Genomic DNA, 19,283 nt, shown 5'->3' with positions numbered 1-19,283 from the left:
CAATCCTTTTAAATTGTCAGGGGTGAATATTTGGTCCTATTTCCATCCGTAAAATTTTCGATGAAAAACAAACCTTATAAATACTTTTTTTTTTTTAATGAAAATATTACTTTATTTTAAAAACATTTACATTTTTAAAACGTGGCAAATATTTGTGAAACCTTTTCCAAGCGATGACATCGATATTAAGGTCAATGAGCAGTAGTTGTGTCGAAAGAAACTACGCACAAATGAATAAAAGAGGGAAAAAACCGAGAAACACGCAATCTTCAGTTTTAGCCCATTTGTACAGCGATCTTTCAGAGTCAGATACGTCCTATTTTGAGCGTTTGGTTGCGCTCACACCACGCTGCAGCACAGTGAAAGCACAAAATATAAAAGAAAAAATTAATGTGCTTTGGAAATCATTAAATACGACAAGAAAACACCTTAATATTTACAAAACACACATTAAATTTTCCTTTCACATATATATATTTTTTTTATCAATTTAAATTAAAGTATTCCTTGCAGAGTGTGCAAACATGTAAAAATCATGAGTTGAAAAACGCTGACTCCGCGAGTTTAAATAATAGACCCTAACATAAAGCGGAGTGATGCGACGTGCTGCCAGCAAGAAACGCGCACTGGCGCCTACAAACCTAAGCAGATACTTCACGCATTGCGCAATGTTTGAGGTATCCCTTAGGTTTGTAGGCGCCAATGCGCGTTCCGTGCTGGCTGGCTGGCCGCGCTGCTCCGCAGCGTGCCACGTGCCACGGCGCTTCACTATTTCACAATAGAAGTGTTGTACATTATTATACGAAATTGAAGGCACTCCAACATACCAACAATGAGAATGACAGGCATCTTTTAAGAGTACGGAACTTCCCTTGCAAGATAAGTCGAGATAAGAGAGATAAAGGAACATTCTTGAGTATGCCGTCAAGAAGATTTTATTTTGAATAGAGAATAAAATAGGTGAACAAAAGCGGGTTTCTGCTTGATGTAAGTGACTTTCTTTTTTATAAAAGCATCTTTTCTTTAAAAAAACATTATTTTTTTTATTAACTCATAAGGAAATCTTCTCGGCGGCAAATTTGAGGATATTTCTCCTTAAATTAGGTCACTTGTCCCTCTAATGAAGTTAAAAAATCATACTAAACGTTATTAAATACAGATACTAGGACAGTAAGTTTTTCGACTACCGCTCTCTTTTTGTTGTCGTCACTCGATTTAATTTGCGAGGGAACTTCGTGCTTTTGAAAGATGCCATCAATCATGATACGTTGGGGTGCCTTCGATCTCATATGATACTGTGCAACACCTCCGTGGCGAAATAGTAGCTCGAAGCGCTGCGGCAAACCAGTGCAAAGGCGAAGTTATCATGCACAGGAAAAATATGAGATCCTTTAGCTGAGGCAAATCAAAAGGTTTTCCAGTTGAGGTATAAAAATATGGGTTCTTCTTGAAAGATAAGTAAGTCCTGTTGCACCAAAGAGGTGTCTAGAATTTTAGTGAATTTTCTTTCATGGAAATGACGCTCCCTCATTTTTACCATAAATCTCAATTCTATATTTTTCTCCGTCGGAGCAAAAAAAAAAAAAAAAAAAAAAAAAAAAAAAAAAAAAAAAAAAAAAAAAAAAAAAAACAAGCAAACCCTCATTCTTCCAATACATTAAACATTTTCACCCAAAAACGTCGTAAGCAATTGTCGTTTGTATTTCCATGTGGACCAATTAACTTTGGGTCTCAAGTGGTAAGTGGTCCAACACTCCCCTTCCGAAAAAACGCGTGGACGTAAACTACTGGAAAAAACAGGTGCGCGGACAAAAAATCGTTGACGAAATGTCCTATAACCTCATGATTAGGTCATTCTGGATCTCTTTTTGGGTCTACACTGGCCTGAACATGTGACTAAAGGCCCATTTTGGCAAAAGAAATTCCATTTTTGCAGGTATGTGGTTGAATGCCTAAAATGTCGCATTTTGCGCCCGAATCGGCCCTTAGACATTCGGTCATGCCAGTATTAGATCGATAAAAAGACCAGCAATGACCAATTCAAGATAAATATACCGTAAAATGTAGACCTTCAATGAGGAAAAAACGTAGGGTTGAGGATTTAGCTAGGTTGGGCTCAAAAGTGATCCTCATTGATACCCTTCCTGTAGGAGTATTGGGGGCCGTCCATAAATGACGTCACCCATTTTTTCAGTTTTTAGACCCCCCCCCTCCCTACATCACCGTTTCAAACCGTCATCCACTGCTGAACCCTTCAGCCCCCACTAAATATTACGTCATCCTCAGCGCACACAGTCTGCAGCATTAAGAACATGATTGATTTATTTTATTTAGTATTAAATGTATATTGTGCTCTTCCCCTCTTTTTGGTGGAAAACGCAGAAAATCGATAAAAATCATTAGATATAGTCAAATTTCAAACAAGTATTTCTAGCGTTTATGCCTTCAGGAAGGCATACGTCATCCTTGGCTTGACTTCCCCCTCCCCTCCGGTCACCCACCAGCATCCACCGCTAAAATCCTCACCTCCGTCTACCTGAGTGAAGGAATTTATCAGCGGCCCACAGTGGATCGAGCCAATGGGAGAGGTGAAACAAAAACACTTTAAAAGCTTACAACTCCTCTTACAAAATGTTGATGTTATCAACGTGGTTCCATTTGTTTCCTCGTAAAATTTTCTTTTAGAAACACCCCTTACAATTTAAATTGTGTCGAATTTGACTTCAAAATCTGCAGTTTTCGGTAAAAATGTCATGTCCGATCTCTCTGATTGACTAGATCCTCCGTGTGGCTCCTAAGAACTGCTTGCAGAACTATGTACGAATAAATGGGGTAAATAATGTGTTGGCTTTTTCTTCCGGCAGAGAACCCGTTGCACTGCGGATGCGAAACACAGCGACTGTGGGAGTGGTTGCGGGAGCATAAGAAGATCTCGGAGGCGAAGAACCTGCGCTGCTCGGAGCCGCCCGAGCTGAAGGGGCAAGCTCTGATGGAGGTGAGCCCGCCGCGGCTCTGTCAGGCGCCGGCCGTCAGGAAGCTCACCGTCAACGACGTCCGTCCCAAATCCGTCCTCATCACCTGGACCAGCAGCCCCCACACCAAGGTCTACGGCTATCGCGTCACCTACCAGTCCGTCCACTCTGCCGTAAGTCCCTCTCCTTCATTCATTCCATCCGTGCAGCGGCCGATTGATTGAAATTGATAGACAAAACTTTAGAAAAAGAAGACGTAGGGAGTATGGAGCGATCTCATTGGTTGAAATGGGTGTTTCCTGAAGACTAAAGGAGGAAAATGATGGACTAACTAGACAGGGTCTCTCGTGCTTTGCCGTTAGTTAGTATTACCTACGTCCTTTGTCCATTGCAACCACCCGCTTCCACCTATATGATCCTTGCATATCCCTTTTGTCATCTTTGTCCATCGTTTTGTCTATCAAGTCCAAAAATCAGCGCACAAGGTGGTTTAAAAGGAAATAAAGATTGGAAAGATTTGAAATCTAATTGAAATTTCAAATCTTAAAAATAAAAATACAATTCATCGGCGACATTATTAATGATTGTGGGGCGAAGCGGTTTATTCATTTTCGGTAATTCTTTTGAAAGAGAAGAAATATTTTAAAACAAGTAATATGAGCTCAGAATATTGAGGAAGTCAATAATAATAATTCTATATCATAAAAAAGAGAACAATTTTGTAAAGCACACGTCACAGATCACTGACAAAATCACTGGAATCACTTAATAAGTAATTAAAAGTAGAAATTAAAGAGGAAAGTATTTGAGAGCACAGAGAAAAATGCTCTGTGATGGTCAAGAGATAAAATGGCTTAAAGACGGAATGAAAATCAAAAAAAAACCGGAAAGGAAGGTGGAGGTGGAGTAAGGAATTTCGTATACCTTCATTGCGGAATGTAATACGTCCTTACCTCAGGAGGGCGACAAACTGACAAGACGAAGGTTTAAATCTAGACCTTACGCTCTCAAATGATGAGGGAGGGGAGGACATTTCTCCGCATTACTATGCTCGATTCCACACGCACGTACGCAAGCTGCAACGAATACCGCGGGCACTACCCGGAAGTTCATTTGTCCGACAAGAGGGTCAATAATTTGCAACAGGACAGCCGGGACACGCGCGTCGCGTCGCCACTACAGAAATAAGAACAACCAGTGCGCCTGCATTAATTTGCATATGCAATACGGACAACTGCGGAACACGAATAGTTGTATGAGGCGCCGTGAGCGTCGCCGCGTCTCGTCTCTCGTCTCCGCATTGTTCAACGAGTGTTAGATATGCACGAGTGTCTTGTCACTGGGCAGCTCGCCTCTGTATTTTTATTCGTTTATTCGTTTTAAACATTTTATACAAATTATTAAATACCTATAAGACTTTTAATTCGGAGTATTCTACGGCTATTATAGTAATTACTATTACACGGCTTAGGTTAAAAAGTGTGTATTTTCAGAGTGACTGTGCAAACCTTCGCTAGTATCTTATTTTATCTAGAGAAAACTAATCATTTTTTTCTCGAAATTTTCTGATGAAGTTTTTTCACTCATTCAAATATCTTCACGGGAAATTTTAAAGAAATGTTCGTGTTTAATTTTCAATTGAAATAAATAACGCATAATTGGATAAATTGAAACGAGCTGTGGAAATGCACATATTTTTTTTCACTTTAGCCATTGATTTACGTAACTAAATTATTACCTCAATTCTCTTTTAGAAGAATATCCTCCTTCCACCCCCACAAAGATTGAAAAACATTTCTAGTAGATTTTGAATTTTCAGCCAAAAAATAACGATAGCCTCTGCACATGCGCCTAAAGAATCATTCTATACAAAAAAAAATGCAAAATTCAGAGAAATGAAATCATGATCCTTTTTTGACAAAAAAAAAAAACATCGTATTCGATACAGTTTTCGATTTCTGTTCTGAGGCTATCGTTTTTTTTTTTTTTTTTTTTTTGTTTTTTGGGGTAAAAATTGAAAATTTGCCTGAAAAATGTTTACTTATTCGATGCGGTATATTGCACGCCAGTTCGACTACGCCTGAAGCTGTGATAAATCACTTTAATGAGAACGCGATATCATGAATGCTCAATGAAAACTCGCACTAATAAGTACTTATGAGAAGGTCCATCGAAGTAGTATCACAGCATTTCCGTCAAAAGATTCTCAAATACCTTTATTTAAATTGTATCTCCAAGTCGGAGAGGTTTCAAGAGCTAATCCTTGGCAAACATGAATCATACTCACGAGGAATGACGGTCACTCGAACTGAAAGAGCCCCCTGAAAATGAATAAAATAAAAGTACACCTGGGTCGTTACTGTGAATGGGGCTGCTCCGCCGTAGGATTCCACCGGTGTTTTCATGCAAAAGACCCATGAAACTCGAACTTTTTACCCAATACGACAATATATGATTCGGAATGGCCCCATTCCCCCCGCATAATTGAGTAATGGTGGCGCTCACAAAATGGGAAGTGTCGTCGAGAACGTGTTAGGGAGGAACGATGCCGAGAAGGGACCATAAATGGCGATCCGCCGTGCGTGAGAAGGGAATCTAAAGTCCTCTGCTCCCGTGCCAACGGAAAAACGTCGTATCACCACTCGGAACAATGCCAAATTGCCTCCGATGGAGTAGGAGTTTTTTTTTTTTTTTTTCTAAAAACCTCGCGAATATTTTTCTTCGAATTTTTCAGAGGATTTAATGGACCACCAGACAGAGTACGAAGTTAAGCATTCTGATACATGTTTCTTAACCAAAATTTTACGTAAAACACGATTTCAGCCACGAAAATAACTGAAATTAACTTCCAACCAATATATTTAATGTTTCTTGACACGTGAATTGAAACCTTCCGCTCATGAATACTCAATGGTCTACATGAGTCAAATCTCACATTAAAAATTACCATGAAACTCTCTGCGATATGATGATCTGGCAACCTCAATCTTGACGCTTTGGCTTAGCTATAGTAAGTTTTTTATAGTTTGAACAACACCGGGTGGGAAATGAACAGTACTGGATTGTGAAGCTCGCCGAACCTGTTGTAGTACGCGATTGGACTCACTGAAAGTATTGAGTCACTTGTGATCGGACAATGCATATTTCCTGTAATCAATGGAAAAAAAAATTTCATATCTCAGAAAGGAAATGATTTCGGTAATTTTCGATGCACGAATCATGTTCTACGTGAAATTCTGGTCAAGAAACATGTATCAGAATACTTAAATTCGTACCTTGTCTCGTGGTACTCGTGGTCCTATCTCCTTCTAACTCAGCTAGCACAGCTGAGGATTTCAGTAAATATCCTCCAATAGCACAATGGTGCTTGAAACATATATTTAAGATAATACATCCCTATAACCAATGAAATGTTTCGCTCAAATAAAACGAGGGAAAAAACTAATATAAAGACGACTTTGAACGGTGATAGAGATAAGTTATGGTGACATCTTTGCGTTTTGAATAGGTTTTAAAGTCAATTTTTTGCCACCCTATAGATCGGAACAGAAAAATGTATGAACTAATGAAACTTTTATCAGAACTAATAAATTTCAAATTATTTTCCAAAATTGATAAAGTAGTGTTCAATTAGGTGCTAAAAATGTGTATTGTGTGTATTAAAATATAATTAAACGTTCTTAATTAAACTAGTTTTTCAGTTTACTATTATAGCATCGTATCTAACTTTTTGCAGAAATTATAAGCGCTAGGTCCACACTATTTTACGCGGAAAGCAACGCAAAATAATTTAAGAAATGTCAATCAGGGTCAAACATTTTTTAGCTTTAATTAGGAAAACCAAGTGGTAAAACAGCCCACGGTGATAAAATAGGTTTATACCACCTTGTTACACACAGTTCAGGCTACATTTTTCAGTGTTTTTTTCTTCTTACCTAATAATAAATAAAGATATTTTCGGGAAGAATTTGGCAACATTCGAACATTCATACGACATTCTTCCTTAGCCCGGCAGTGTGATGCAAGGTACCGGGAAAACGGGAGAACGCTACAATCTTGGCGATGAAGGAAAGCGAAGGAGAGACCCGCAATGTGATTGCGATGCAGATTGCCTACCTAAAATATTTTACCCCGCTCGAAGATATATATATTGACCCTCATCCTCAGTTGTTGAATGTATTTTAATGGCCTCCGGGGATCTTTCCCCTCTCGTGTGGCAATATTTTTTCCCGGCTGTGACGATCATGATCATCTTGTGCAGCGTTTGTTATACCCTTTCCCTTCCCTTTCGTGTTCTTCGAAAAATGATCTTACAAAAGTGTCCTGTTTTTCTCCGGAACTGTTTGGATTTTTGAATTCATCAATGTGCAATATCATCTAGTACTCTTCGGCCTTGTCTCGACGGCGCATTGTTGAGTGAATTTGGTGCAACTGTTGCGCGTTTGTTACACCAACCAAAGTTCCCTGTCTCGACACGCGCATGTGTTCCTGGAACTTATAGGCGGGAATATTTGATCAGCTATTTTTTTTTAGGTTACAAGATAGTGGCGTGGCGTGCTTTGCGATAAATCGATTGATCTGCCATTTAAACCTATGGAAAAGTATCGATAGACAGGGTGTTCGCAACGAACACCTTAATAATCGATTCTTTACTGTAGCTTCGAATGGTGAAAAATCGTTGATCGATCATTCACGCCTCGCCACTGTTACAAGATGCCTTCTGGGGTAACTGAACTGATATTTATCCATCGGAAGTGGATAGTTTACGTAATCTTCGACCATTTTTAATGACAAAAAACAATAACATAACACTGATGTAGGTTTAAAAAAATATTCGATATAATTTCATTGTTCTGCAGGAGTGATGTGCTTTTAACTAAAATATAAGATTTATTAAATATTTCTAAATAATAAACGCTCAGAAATAAAACACCTAAAAACTCAATATTTCTAACTATTAAACGCTCAGAAATAAAACACCTGAAAACTCACGTCTTACGCGTAACCAGCGTTTATCAATCCAGAACACGAAGGTAAACAACTGTTCGATGTTCGCGGCCTCTGACCTTTAAAGTTTCACTCTTAAGTGAAACATTTTTGGAACACCTCCTTCCTCCTTCCTTTCCCTGCACCAAATTCCCGCAACAGTTGCGCCGTCGAGACAAGGCCTTATTGATAAATGTAGACACCACTAAAGCCAACCCCTTTTGAAGTCTGCTCTTTTTAAGCGCTCAGCCGATAGGGAGCGCTTTTTGATTATGACCTGCATATAGATCTCTAGTATACTAGTGGCAAGATCGTCCTATCAAAATTCAGGCTGAATATCCAGAGTAGATTGCCGAACCAACAACAAACAACAACAACAACAACCACCCCCCCCAAAAAAAAAAAAAAAAAAACTAGTGGCAATGCGTTCAAATGGCGCACCGGCTCAACAACAGTCAGCGTAGACATAATTTTTAATTTCAGCATAATAGCAACCTACACAATTTTTCAATTATTTTTAAAATGTTTTTGACTCCATCCGGTAGCCTGAGGGCAAGTTGCACGGCATATTGCCCCCCTCCCCTTCTTTCGAATTCGTTGCAGCCCCTTCCGACTCTTGGTAAGCGAGCCGAAGCACGGAGTGGGGTTTATTCTATTACTACAATTTCGCTGGTGGGGCTGGTGCCAGGAAGTAAGGAAGAAGAGTAGTATTATTACTCTGCCGTGCTAAGGAAAAACGCCGTATGAACATTCAGGCGTTGCCAAATTTCCTTCGAAAAACAACACATTTTAAGGAAAACTTGTGAATATTTCTCATCCGATTTTTCGGGGATTTTGTTCGAAATTTGCTCCATAAAGTCTGAAAATTTCAAGGAAGAATATTCAGAACTTTCTTCAAAATGGACAATTTCTGAGAGGAAATTTGGCAACATTCGAATGCTCTTAAGGCGTTTTTCCTTAGCACGGCAGTACTGACCACGGACACGGATATAGCTGAATCTGGAATAAGTGCTCGTTGCTCTCGATGCTCACCACCTCGCCCCCCCCCCCCCCCGCCCGTCGTGAGGCCGCGACCGCCTCCGACGTATTGAAACCCATAAATCCTGCCGCCTCCATCCCCTATCCCCGATCCACCATCCCTTTCAATTAGGAATATTAATACCGTTTGATCATTCACGCTAAGCCGTTTTCTTTGTTTTCCCTCAACCTGCCTTTTCCCTATTTCAATACCCCCCCCCCCCCCCTCAGTGCCCCGACCTCTTCCCTCCGTTCGAGCTTCGGGTGGTCGATCCCTGTTTCTTTCCCCCAAATTCAAAGGTTTTACCAGCGTTCGTTTTCTATGAAATCTCTTAACGTAACTAGCTGTAAGTTCGAAATTCTAGACATTGCGTTATTTTCGTCTAAGAAAAACTAATAAAATAAAATGAGAGTATGAGTCATTGCCGTACAGAATCTTACACGGAGAAAAAAGAATCGTTCCTCTGTACGATCCTCAGCTCTCAAGGATCATCCTAAGGATGAAAAATAACATCACACGGATTCCAATCGAACCGATTATTTACCAAAACGAGCGTAAGCGCCAAAACTGCGAATGCAAGAAAAACAAGAATCGATCGATTAAGAATAGAACGTTTCATTCGCTTTGTTGAAAATTTTTGAATTCCAAAAAATGTAGGTTCTCCTAGCAGGCTATGTTGAAATCAGAGATGATTGATTATACCAAAGAAAACAAAGAAAAAACAACCCCTCTACCATCAAAATAGAGATTTTGCTTACGTGATTTGGAAAATAATCGGTTCAACTTCGAGGGCCCAAAAACGGGCGAATTTTGGCCCTTTTTATGTAAGGCTCTTTAAATAAGAAAAAGTACTTAAATCGCATATCGACGGTGTAAGTCGGCAATCACATAACTCGGTTTGCGACGTCGCAGACCTCCTGTCATACTTAATTTTTTAAACGGGAAACTACTCGACGGCAATTCTTTAAAACTGCCGTGATTTTTCTTCTCTGTGCGAAGAAAATTCTGCATAAACTTCAAGGAATGATGTCAATTTGTTCTCCTTTATAAAATAATAACATAGATGCTGAGATTTTCAGACACCGCAAACGAGTCATGACTCCGACTGTCGTGATTGCCGACTTACACCGTCGATATATCCCTGACACATGCAAGAAAATACTTTTCCCTCGTAAATTGAAGGCGTGAATTCATACTTTGAATCTAATTTTGGATATTGATTGTTGTCGACAGGACATCGGGAAAATCCTGGACCAGAACACCCGCTCGTCACGGCTGACGAACCTGAAATCCAACACGAAGTACACGATCTGCGTGTACGGGCTCAACAGCTGGGAGGCGGAGACGGTGCTGGGCTCCAACTCCTTCTTCAAGGCGGGCAAACTCAGCTCCGGGCCGGAGTCCGAGACCGAGAGCGTGAGCCAAGAAGGGAACGGGAACTGGACGGAGCTGCAGAGCATGTGCACGGAGGCGACGACCGGGGTCGACGAGGACAACGACGTCCTGGCCATGGACAGCAACCGCTACAAGGAGGGCTCCATCCTCACCCGCAGACTCGGGCTCATCATCGGCAGTTGCATGGGCTTCCTCGTCTTCATCATCCTCATCTCCGTTCTTGGGTACTTGAAGATCAAGAAGCAAAGGGCCACCGCCAAGAGAGACCCACCGCTACCGCCCGAGTATCTCTCCTACAGGCATTTCTCCATCCAAGGCGCTGAGCACTTACAAGCTAGTATATCGCAAGGAACCACTACGCTCAATTAGACCCTACCAATCATTGTTTCCGAGCAACGCCGCACGGTGGACCGAATCAATGGGAGAAGTCGCACAAAATTTGGAAACTTTAAAAGCTCATAACTCCGTTCGTACAAGACTTTGAGGTTACAAAAGTGGTTTAATTGGTTTCCTCGTGACATTTTCTTCTACAGGCACCCCTTGAAATTTAAAATGTGACGAAATTAATATAAAAATTTGCAGTTTCAGTCAAATATTTCATGTCCGACCTCTCTAATTGACTCGATCCACGTGGCCGTATGAACTTGCACTGAATAAAAAAGTCACAGGCTATATACACGTGCTGTCCGTTCCGGCTTCAGAGGCCAAAAATTCCGGCTACTGGAGCCGGGAGCTTCGACTGCTCCGGGTGCTGCGCCCAAAACTTTCGGTCTCTGAGGCCGGAACGTGGACGGTATGTCTATATAGCCCGTAGGTACGGCTTCCACGGTCGGGAAAAGTTAACTGGCGATCACCCTCTGTTTTTCTCCATGCCTTTCTGTCGTCCAAAATTGCAACATCGCTGCGAGCATTCTCTAGATGGCCAAGTATCATCAATAAAAGTATATCACTTACAAGGAGAAAAAAACCTCGGTTGGACGGACTAATAAATTCAGTGAGGTCTTTTCGGTTCATAGTACTAAATCAGCGGTCGCAGAACCAACTTCTGAGGTCAGCAGATCCATACTTTGGTTCAATGGACTGAGGGTTCAATTGAACGAGCCAAAACACCTCGACTGTTATGGAAACTGTTCTGTAAAACCCAAGGTTTTAAGTTTCGTAGATATGCAATTTTACCTACTTGAAAGTCTGAATAATTGTATCACGTATTCCGCCCCATCTAACTTTTCTATACCACGCATTGAAACAGCGGGAGAGACTAGGTGCTCCTTTATTTTTGTGGCTGTACAATTTCACCTATTTTAAAGTCAAAATAGTTGTATTATGTGTTTCGTCCCATCTAACTTTTCTACTCTTGCGTTCAAAAGTCTCTAAAGTCAGTGGGAAAAGAGTCCAACTTTTACTTCATGTTTGTGGATATGCAATTTTACCTACTTGAAAGTCTGAATAATTGTATCACTTGCTTCGTCCTACCGAGCTGATCAGAGTGCAAATCCAGAATCAATTTGTTACTCGGATATTCTTCATCAAAGTTTAAACCCTACAGGATTTAGTATCATTTGAGCCAGAAAGTGCGGACTTAACTGATCGGTTTGAGTAACCGAGATTTTTTTCTGTGCGTATGACAGTTCTCGAAACCTTTTATATTATAGTCATTCACATATCATACTTAATTTTTCGCACATCATGTCGTGGGAAACTAGAACGTGACTTACAATTCAATCGTATCGTGTGAAAATCGTTAATGCTCATTTCCTAGGATAGTTTTTTCTTGTTAATAATACTGTTCAAGAGTTAATGTGATCATGAAAGTGGTGCAAAGACTCATTTTGGGATTAAGATTAAAACGAGTAATAACACAATTTTCATGGTAACATGTAACTCTGGAAAGTACTATCAACACAAGGAACTCAAGACTGGAAAAATAGACTTAAAGGCGGTGTTCCATACGACTTGATTCATCAATTATTGACAGCTATAACGTCTGGATGAAACTATCATACCTTAAGGGCTATCTATGTTGCAATGGAGAATTTGCACGCAATTTTTTTATTGCTTCATCTGAAAGTGCCTAATGAGCTGAGTTCGCAATATTTTTCATAATTTTTTTCTGACATGGGAAATTGGAGAAAAATTGATTTAAAAGTGAGAAAATGTGCCGCCTTGTGACGTCATCTGGCGGCATTTCCCATTTAAACACATGTATTTTAGCAGAATCTGTTATTTTGTTATATCTCCTCTAATAGTTGCTCAATTTATGAATCAAGGGTATCTTCGTGTTCAGTTCACTCGGAGGATTCCACTTAAACAGGAAATTCATCAAATTTCAGACCCTTGCAAATTCTCCATTGTTGCATTCATAAAATTTGAAGGCGTTTTATAGTTTCCTGTCCACTTAACGAAGTGCTCGATCCCAAAACTACGATGATAATTGACTTTCTTACTGAGTTCCAAAATTGTCAATATTTTCGAACGATTCTATAAAGTTAGACATTATACTTACATTCGACCGTTTAATCATTGTCTTCCGAAACAGTAGCACCATGGTTAAAGACCTGGAGCAAGAAGATGGGATCTTGAATGGTAAAACTCTTTACCTCTTTTTCGTTTCGATCAACTTCCAGTATGATTATAGATCTGTGTAAATGCGGGTTTAGACTTTTCTGCAAACTTTGAGGAAGAGCAGTCTAAATTTACATACGACCGTTTTGTTCATCATTGTCTTCCGAAACAGTAGTACCACGGTTGAAGACCTGCAGCAAGGAGATGGTATCTTGAATGGCACAACTCTATACCTCTTTGTTGCTTCGATCAACTTCCAGTAAGATTATTATAGATCTGTGTTAATGCGATTTTCGACTTTTCTGTATTCTTTGAGGAAGAGCAATCTAAATTTCCATCTTTGGACTTCCGATGTGTCTAATCATGTTTATTGTATTGCATGTATATTTTAGAATTTTAGAGAAAAAAAGTCGACTATAACTACTATTATACACGTTCCGAGTCCGGGATGTGTTGTTTTTCATGTAAACCATCACTTTTGGGTTTCATTAAACTCTGCCAAGCGCACTTTTTTAAACCTATGTTCATAGTGATTTTATAAAAAAAAATGTTAGATCGTGTCGTCCTAATCAGAAAGGGACGAATGTCATTCTGTCCCCGCCATCTTCAAGTTGTCTTATAATTTTGACTCCTACAAGCACATTCAGTCTTTAAGTGTACGTATTACAAGTGATAATTTTTATACTCACAAATAAAAACGCTATTGAGTGTGCACTGTGTTGAATTTGTCTAAGCTTCGAGTGCAAACTGAAAGGATACAATTTTCAAATTGTATTTGAAAATATATGCTTAAAAGTTTAAGCAGGTTGTTAAAGTAAAATGCTCAAATTTAGTGTTAAAAGTAATGATTAGATTAGGCTTCTATTTCTGTACAAACTATATTTCATAGAAACCTCCATATTCAATTATCAAAACAACGGAAACCCTAACTGTGAGTAAGAGTAACGTATTATGTGGAGAGTTGAAAGAAGAGAAAAAAAGCCGGTTGCTAATATATTATACGAAGAGTTGCAACGGTCCTCTGTCGGTAAAATATTTGATTCATTCTCTGTGCATACCTAGAGAGCACGAAACTTTAAAAGCTACATTCTATCACCGTATGAGAGGACACCAAAGCAAAGTGAACAAATATGCGGCGGTTTTTTCGTGTTTGCTTCGCGCAAATATAGTTGGTAATCGCATTATGCAAAAAGGGCCTCATGTATAATTTCAAGAGAGTCGTCGATAAGAACTAAATATTTGAACTGTTGAACATGCGAAATGAACATTCAATTACCACTTCCCTTCGAACAATGTGAGTAATAAGAGTAAACTAATCAATGATATGAGAAGTGATGGTAGAGAGATTTTTTTTTTTCTGATCACTCATCTAATGCATAATTCCCGCCACAGGAATGAGGATCTTAGTCTCAAAAAATTCAAGATTGACTTGTACATATTAGAGCACGAAGGAGTCCTTTACGCACATTATGACTCGAAAGATGCACAAAAATGTTCAACATAACCCAAGAAATGACAATGTAAAGTCTGCAGTTCAATAAACGTAGTTTCGAGTAAAATCTACTCAAAATTTTAGTGCCGAGAGTTCTGAGCTTCGTCTCTCTATTTGCACACAAACTAGCTTAATGCTTGTGTGCGACGGGATACTAAAAAAGACTCTCTGGCCGAAAATCTAAAATCCGATTTTCCGACCTGCGCCGAAAAAAGTCGCACATCTGAAAATGTTTGTCTCCTTAGACCAAGGTCCCCTTCCTATGAATAGTCAATCGAGGGGCTTGGAAGACAAGACGCATAAGTGCAGTTTTTGTTATTTCGAGTAATACGTGTTTGAAGTTTCAAAATTACATGGATCCTTATGGGGGAAAGAAAATTTAGACTCATTTTTTTATGCTTGAAAATTGGAAATTGGTAGCGAATTTTTCACAGAATACGCACGAAGACTAGTTTTACTTGAAATTATTAATAACTCAATTTAAAAAAAAAAAAAAAAAAAAAAAAAAAAAAAAAAAAAAAAAAAAAAAAACCTGCACTTTTGCACTTACTTCTTAAGCCCCTTAATTGTGTTAGTTGCCGAACAATTTAACATTCTTGAAGGTCATCTCCATCATGCCAAACCTCAAACTTCATTACCATGCACGCAGCTCATGTAAATAGTGTTTAATTTTGTGTAAATACTTGAAAAAATATTAATTTTTGTTTAACATCACCAGCTATCGCTGATTTTTTCTCTATGAGAAAATAAACTGTATATTTCTCAAACTTTGTACGCCATTAAATTAAGTGATTTCTTTTTCCGAGTCTTCGTTTTTTTCATGCCCTTTGACATCGACACCAAAAAAAGTGATCAGATGCGATGTGTGTAAAGCCCGTCCCACGCACAATTCGTCGCTCCTCTGTGTCTCCTTTGTCGCTCGTATCTTAATTCCCACGTGACCCCTGTTTTACTCTTAAAGTCATGCTATCTGGGTGTCATGCGGAAATCGAGATACGCCCTTACGCCAGAAGAGCGACGATGTGGGGCTCTCAAACTAGCACTAATTCTTTAATTTTTCTGCCATTTCTGCACGAAATTCTTTGAGCAATTCAAGGTCTTTGAAATTCATCAGTCAACAATACCATCAATGAGTCTCTATGAAATGCCTAGTTTGTGCGTGGGATGAGAGCTAACCACCGAAAAGTGGACCACGTTTTGCGATAAGGAACTACAATTTCTGTTTCATGTATAAAAACACCCATCTGAATGGGAAAACGAAGGGAACATATGTTGTTTCTGACCTTTATCTAATTCCTCACTGCAAAATGTGATATAGGAATGTCGCTTCCGCGGGTAAAGGATTTTCAAACCTCTATGTCGTTTACGTTCTTTTCACTTAGCGCTGGAAGGATGTTAATACGAGGAAAGTAAAAATTTTCAACCAAATAATAGTACCTTGTCGGGCCAAGTTTTTAGTCATTTTAGTTTATGTTGAAAATACTTTCGAGAATCCCCCATAAAAGGACAATAAAGTACGACTCTCTATTGGTAACAAAACAATATTAATTAAAGAGCTAAACTGTTTTTCAACGTGTACTATACGATTGTTTTCAATTTGCCTTCAGCCGCGTCAGCAGGACGGCAGATTTCCAGCCAAATAACTAAAATTTACGGCAATTACGTAAATCCATTAATCCATTCATGCCTATGGCTTTATCTATCGATGTCAATTATCAGCATGCTGACCAGTATCTCATTTAACAGAATCCATGGACCTGGCGATTTTGGTTATTTGATTCACTTCAGACTTTAGTTGGAATTTAGGTACCTATAGCTTACTTGCACCGGATTTTTTATCTATGGGCGGAATGTTTTTGTTCACGAATGATTATATGCACTACATTTTGCTATTCGAAACCGCAGTTTCTGACTCAGTATAGGAACAGCGTTACCATTAGTTTCCCTATGTACAAAAGTGTTTTTAAGGATGAGCCAGAGATTATAGTTGCTTACTCCAAAATGAAGTCCGCCTAGTGCATTACTATTAGGTACATTGAGCGACGCTAAAATATGCCAACTAAACTGGCTTAGTAGTCTGTTGGTCCCGAGCTCGAATCCCAAAAGTACCTGATTGTAAATGGGACGTATTTCTGTCAAACGGAACTATGTGCATTATGACATGAGCCCTGTTATGCACATATTCTTATGGGTCTCGTGGCTCATGTCTTAATGCACATAGTTCCGTTTGATAGAAATACGTCCAATTTTCACTCGACTGATGCGTAGAACTGTTAAAGTGTGGTTTCACGATACTGGATAACTGGAATAGTTTTGTCGCCGTAACAGACAACACATTTTTCGGTCATATTTTTAGTAGTAATTATAATCACTCGAATTTTTTTGCATTAATCTACACAGGGTTACTTGTTGTAACGCTTTTCAACGATTTATCGCTCTTCTTTCTAATTTTAATAAATAAATGATCGAAAATGTGCTGTCTGTTACGCTGACTTTTTCCCGTGTAATAGACAGCACGTTTTTGGAATTTACATAATATTAAATTGAGAAGTAGAGCAATAAATCATTAAAAAGCGTTATAATACGTAACCTTTGAAGATTAATTGCGAAAAAATTCGAGTGATTATCATTTCTACTAAAAATGTGACCGAAAAATGTGTATGTCTGTTACGGCGACAAAACTATTCCAGTGTATCCAGTATCAGTGAAACCACACTTTAACTAATTCTTACGCTTCTGTCGAGTGATAAATTGGACGTATTTCTATCAAACGGAAACTCTGTGCATTGAAGACAGGAGCCAGCGAGACCCATAAGAATATGGGCATAAACAGGGCCTCAATGTCTTTTGTTTTAATGCACATAGTTCCGTTTGATAGAAATACGTCCAATTTTCACTGAACTGATGCGTAGAACTGTTAAAGTGTGGTCTCACGATACTGGATAACTGGAAAGTTTTGTCGCCGTAACAGACAACACATTTTTCGGTCATATTTTTAGTAGTAATTATAATCACTCGAATTTTTTTGCATTAATCTACACAGGGTTACTTGTTATAACGCTTTTCAACGATTTATCGCTCTTCTTTTCAATTTTAATAAATAAATGATCGAAAATGTGCTGTCTGTTACGCTGACTTTTTCCCGTGTAATAGACAGCACATTTTTGGAATTTACATAATATTAATTGAGAAGTAGAGCAATAAATCATTAAAAAGCGTTATAATACGCAACCTTTTGAAGATTAATGCGAAAAAATTCGAGTGATTATCATTTCTACTAAAAATGTGACCGAAAATGTGATGTCTGTTACGGCGACAAAACTATTCCAGTTATCGTGAAACCACCATAAAACTGATTACCATTGGCCACCAGACGGGTGATAATCTCTCTTGCTAAGGAACAACGAAAAAACGTAGTCAGACTTTTCCTTGTAGACGAAATTCGCTCGAATTAGCAATCTCTGAATACACAACTTTTGATGCAACTATTCGTGTTCGAGGGATGCGCGTGTTGCATATCGAAAAATTGAAGGCGTTTGGTTTTCATGGTGTTCACAGCGGTGATGAAGATGATGGTGCGCCACCGCTGATCGCAAGTAGCTGGTGAGGTGTTATTTCCATGAAAGGGAGAAGAAGGTAATCCAATTCATAATTCTATCTAAATGAACTTAATTAAATGAGTGAAAAATCATAAAAACAAGTAAAAGTAAAGAGAAAATTGCTTGAGTAATAAAATATCTTGGGAATAAATGTTATAGTATGTATTGGTCAGTAGAGAGAGAGTCACAGTCGATTTCATTGAAAAAGATACCTATCATATAAATATCTCAGAACCTCAGAAAATTAAAGGTCATGACGCGGACAATGGACAACAATCAACGTGCTAAGGAAAAACGTTGTATGTGCATTCGAGAGGTGCCAAATTTCCACCGATAAAATGTTTCCTTTGGAAGAAATTTATACATATTTCCTTGAAATTTCCTGATATTTTAGATTAAACTGAGAACAATATTGTCTTTAAAATTTGAATAAAAATATTCTTAAGTTTCTCAATACATTCGTGTTTTATCAAAGGAAACTTGGCAGCGCCTGAAGGCTCATACGGCGTTCTTCCTGAGCACGGCGGTACAAAAGGTCTGAACTAGGAAAGTTACCTGTTTTCTCTTCAAAATCTTACGTAGAAAACAATTCACACAACGGGAAGTTAAAAAGAACTCATGGTCGCAGTGAACACGATGAAAACCAAAACGCCTTCAATTTTTCGGTATGCAACACGGGCATCCGTCGAACACGAATAGTTGTATCCAGACGAGATTGGGATCGCGAACGAAATTCAAGGTCCGAGTTTTGTCATGGTCGCAGCCCTGTTTCGACATTAAACGCCTTTCTCGGCAAAAAAAAATAGTCCGACATTTAAAAAGTTTCTTCGGTAATCTAACTTGAAAATACTCCTTTTCGGCACGGAGAGATTATCACAGTGCTTTCAAAAACTGACTGCACTTTTGCTGACACCAACAGGATGAAGGGAAAAGAAAGAAATGGCTTTTCTTATATCGGATTGAAGCGATACCTCATGGTACTCAAAAATGGCTATCTGGCGATGCTATTATTTTTATTTATTGTGAAAATTGTTTTAACTTAAATTGCTCCTCTTTAATTATATCTTGCCGCTTGATGGAGAGTCGAGCTTTGATTGCAGCATCCGTTTTCAGTGACACTATTGTTTGCTGCTCCTTCATAAAACGTTGAGTCCTTTAAAAGGCGGGGAGAAGGATGTAAAGTTTAAAATTCCAAACAAAACTGTCCATGATAACTTTCAGCAGCGGTATACAGGGTGATCCAGGGTTCGATGGCCAGA

General features: G+C 38.9%; 1 protein-coding gene and 1 long non-coding RNA gene across 5 annotated transcripts in view; one reads left to right on the top strand and one right to left on the bottom strand.

Annotated features, from left to right (window-relative positions):
* LOC109031771 (uncharacterized) overlaps nt 1-15,225 on the top strand; it is a 209,334-nt gene extending 194,109 nt beyond the window's left edge. For all 4 annotated transcript variants that reach the window (XM_072300209.1, XM_072300208.1, XM_019043513.2 and 1 more), the window contains 2 exons: nt 2,865-3,145; nt 10,210-15,225. In XM_072300209.1, the coding sequence (XP_072156310.1) occupies nt 2,865-3,145; nt 10,210-10,740 (812 nt within the window). In that variant the 3' untranslated portion in view covers nt 10,741-15,225. The remainder of the gene's footprint in view (nt 1-2,864; nt 3,146-10,209) is intronic.
* The window catches only part of LOC140224548 (uncharacterized), a 318,986-nt gene continuing 313,176 nt past the window's right edge, over nt 13,474-19,283 (bottom strand). The window contains exon 2 of the long non-coding RNA XR_011899827.1: nt 13,474-13,581. This is a non-coding gene — a long non-coding RNA (uncharacterized lncRNA). The remainder of the gene's footprint in view (nt 13,582-19,283) is intronic.

This window comes from Bemisia tabaci, chromosome 4 (genome assembly GCF_918797505.1).
Source record: "Bemisia tabaci chromosome 4, PGI_BMITA_v3".
Taxonomy (NCBI): domain Eukaryota; kingdom Metazoa; phylum Arthropoda; class Insecta; order Hemiptera; family Aleyrodidae; genus Bemisia; species Bemisia tabaci.
This window is presented reverse-complemented; position numbering and strand designations above follow the sequence as displayed.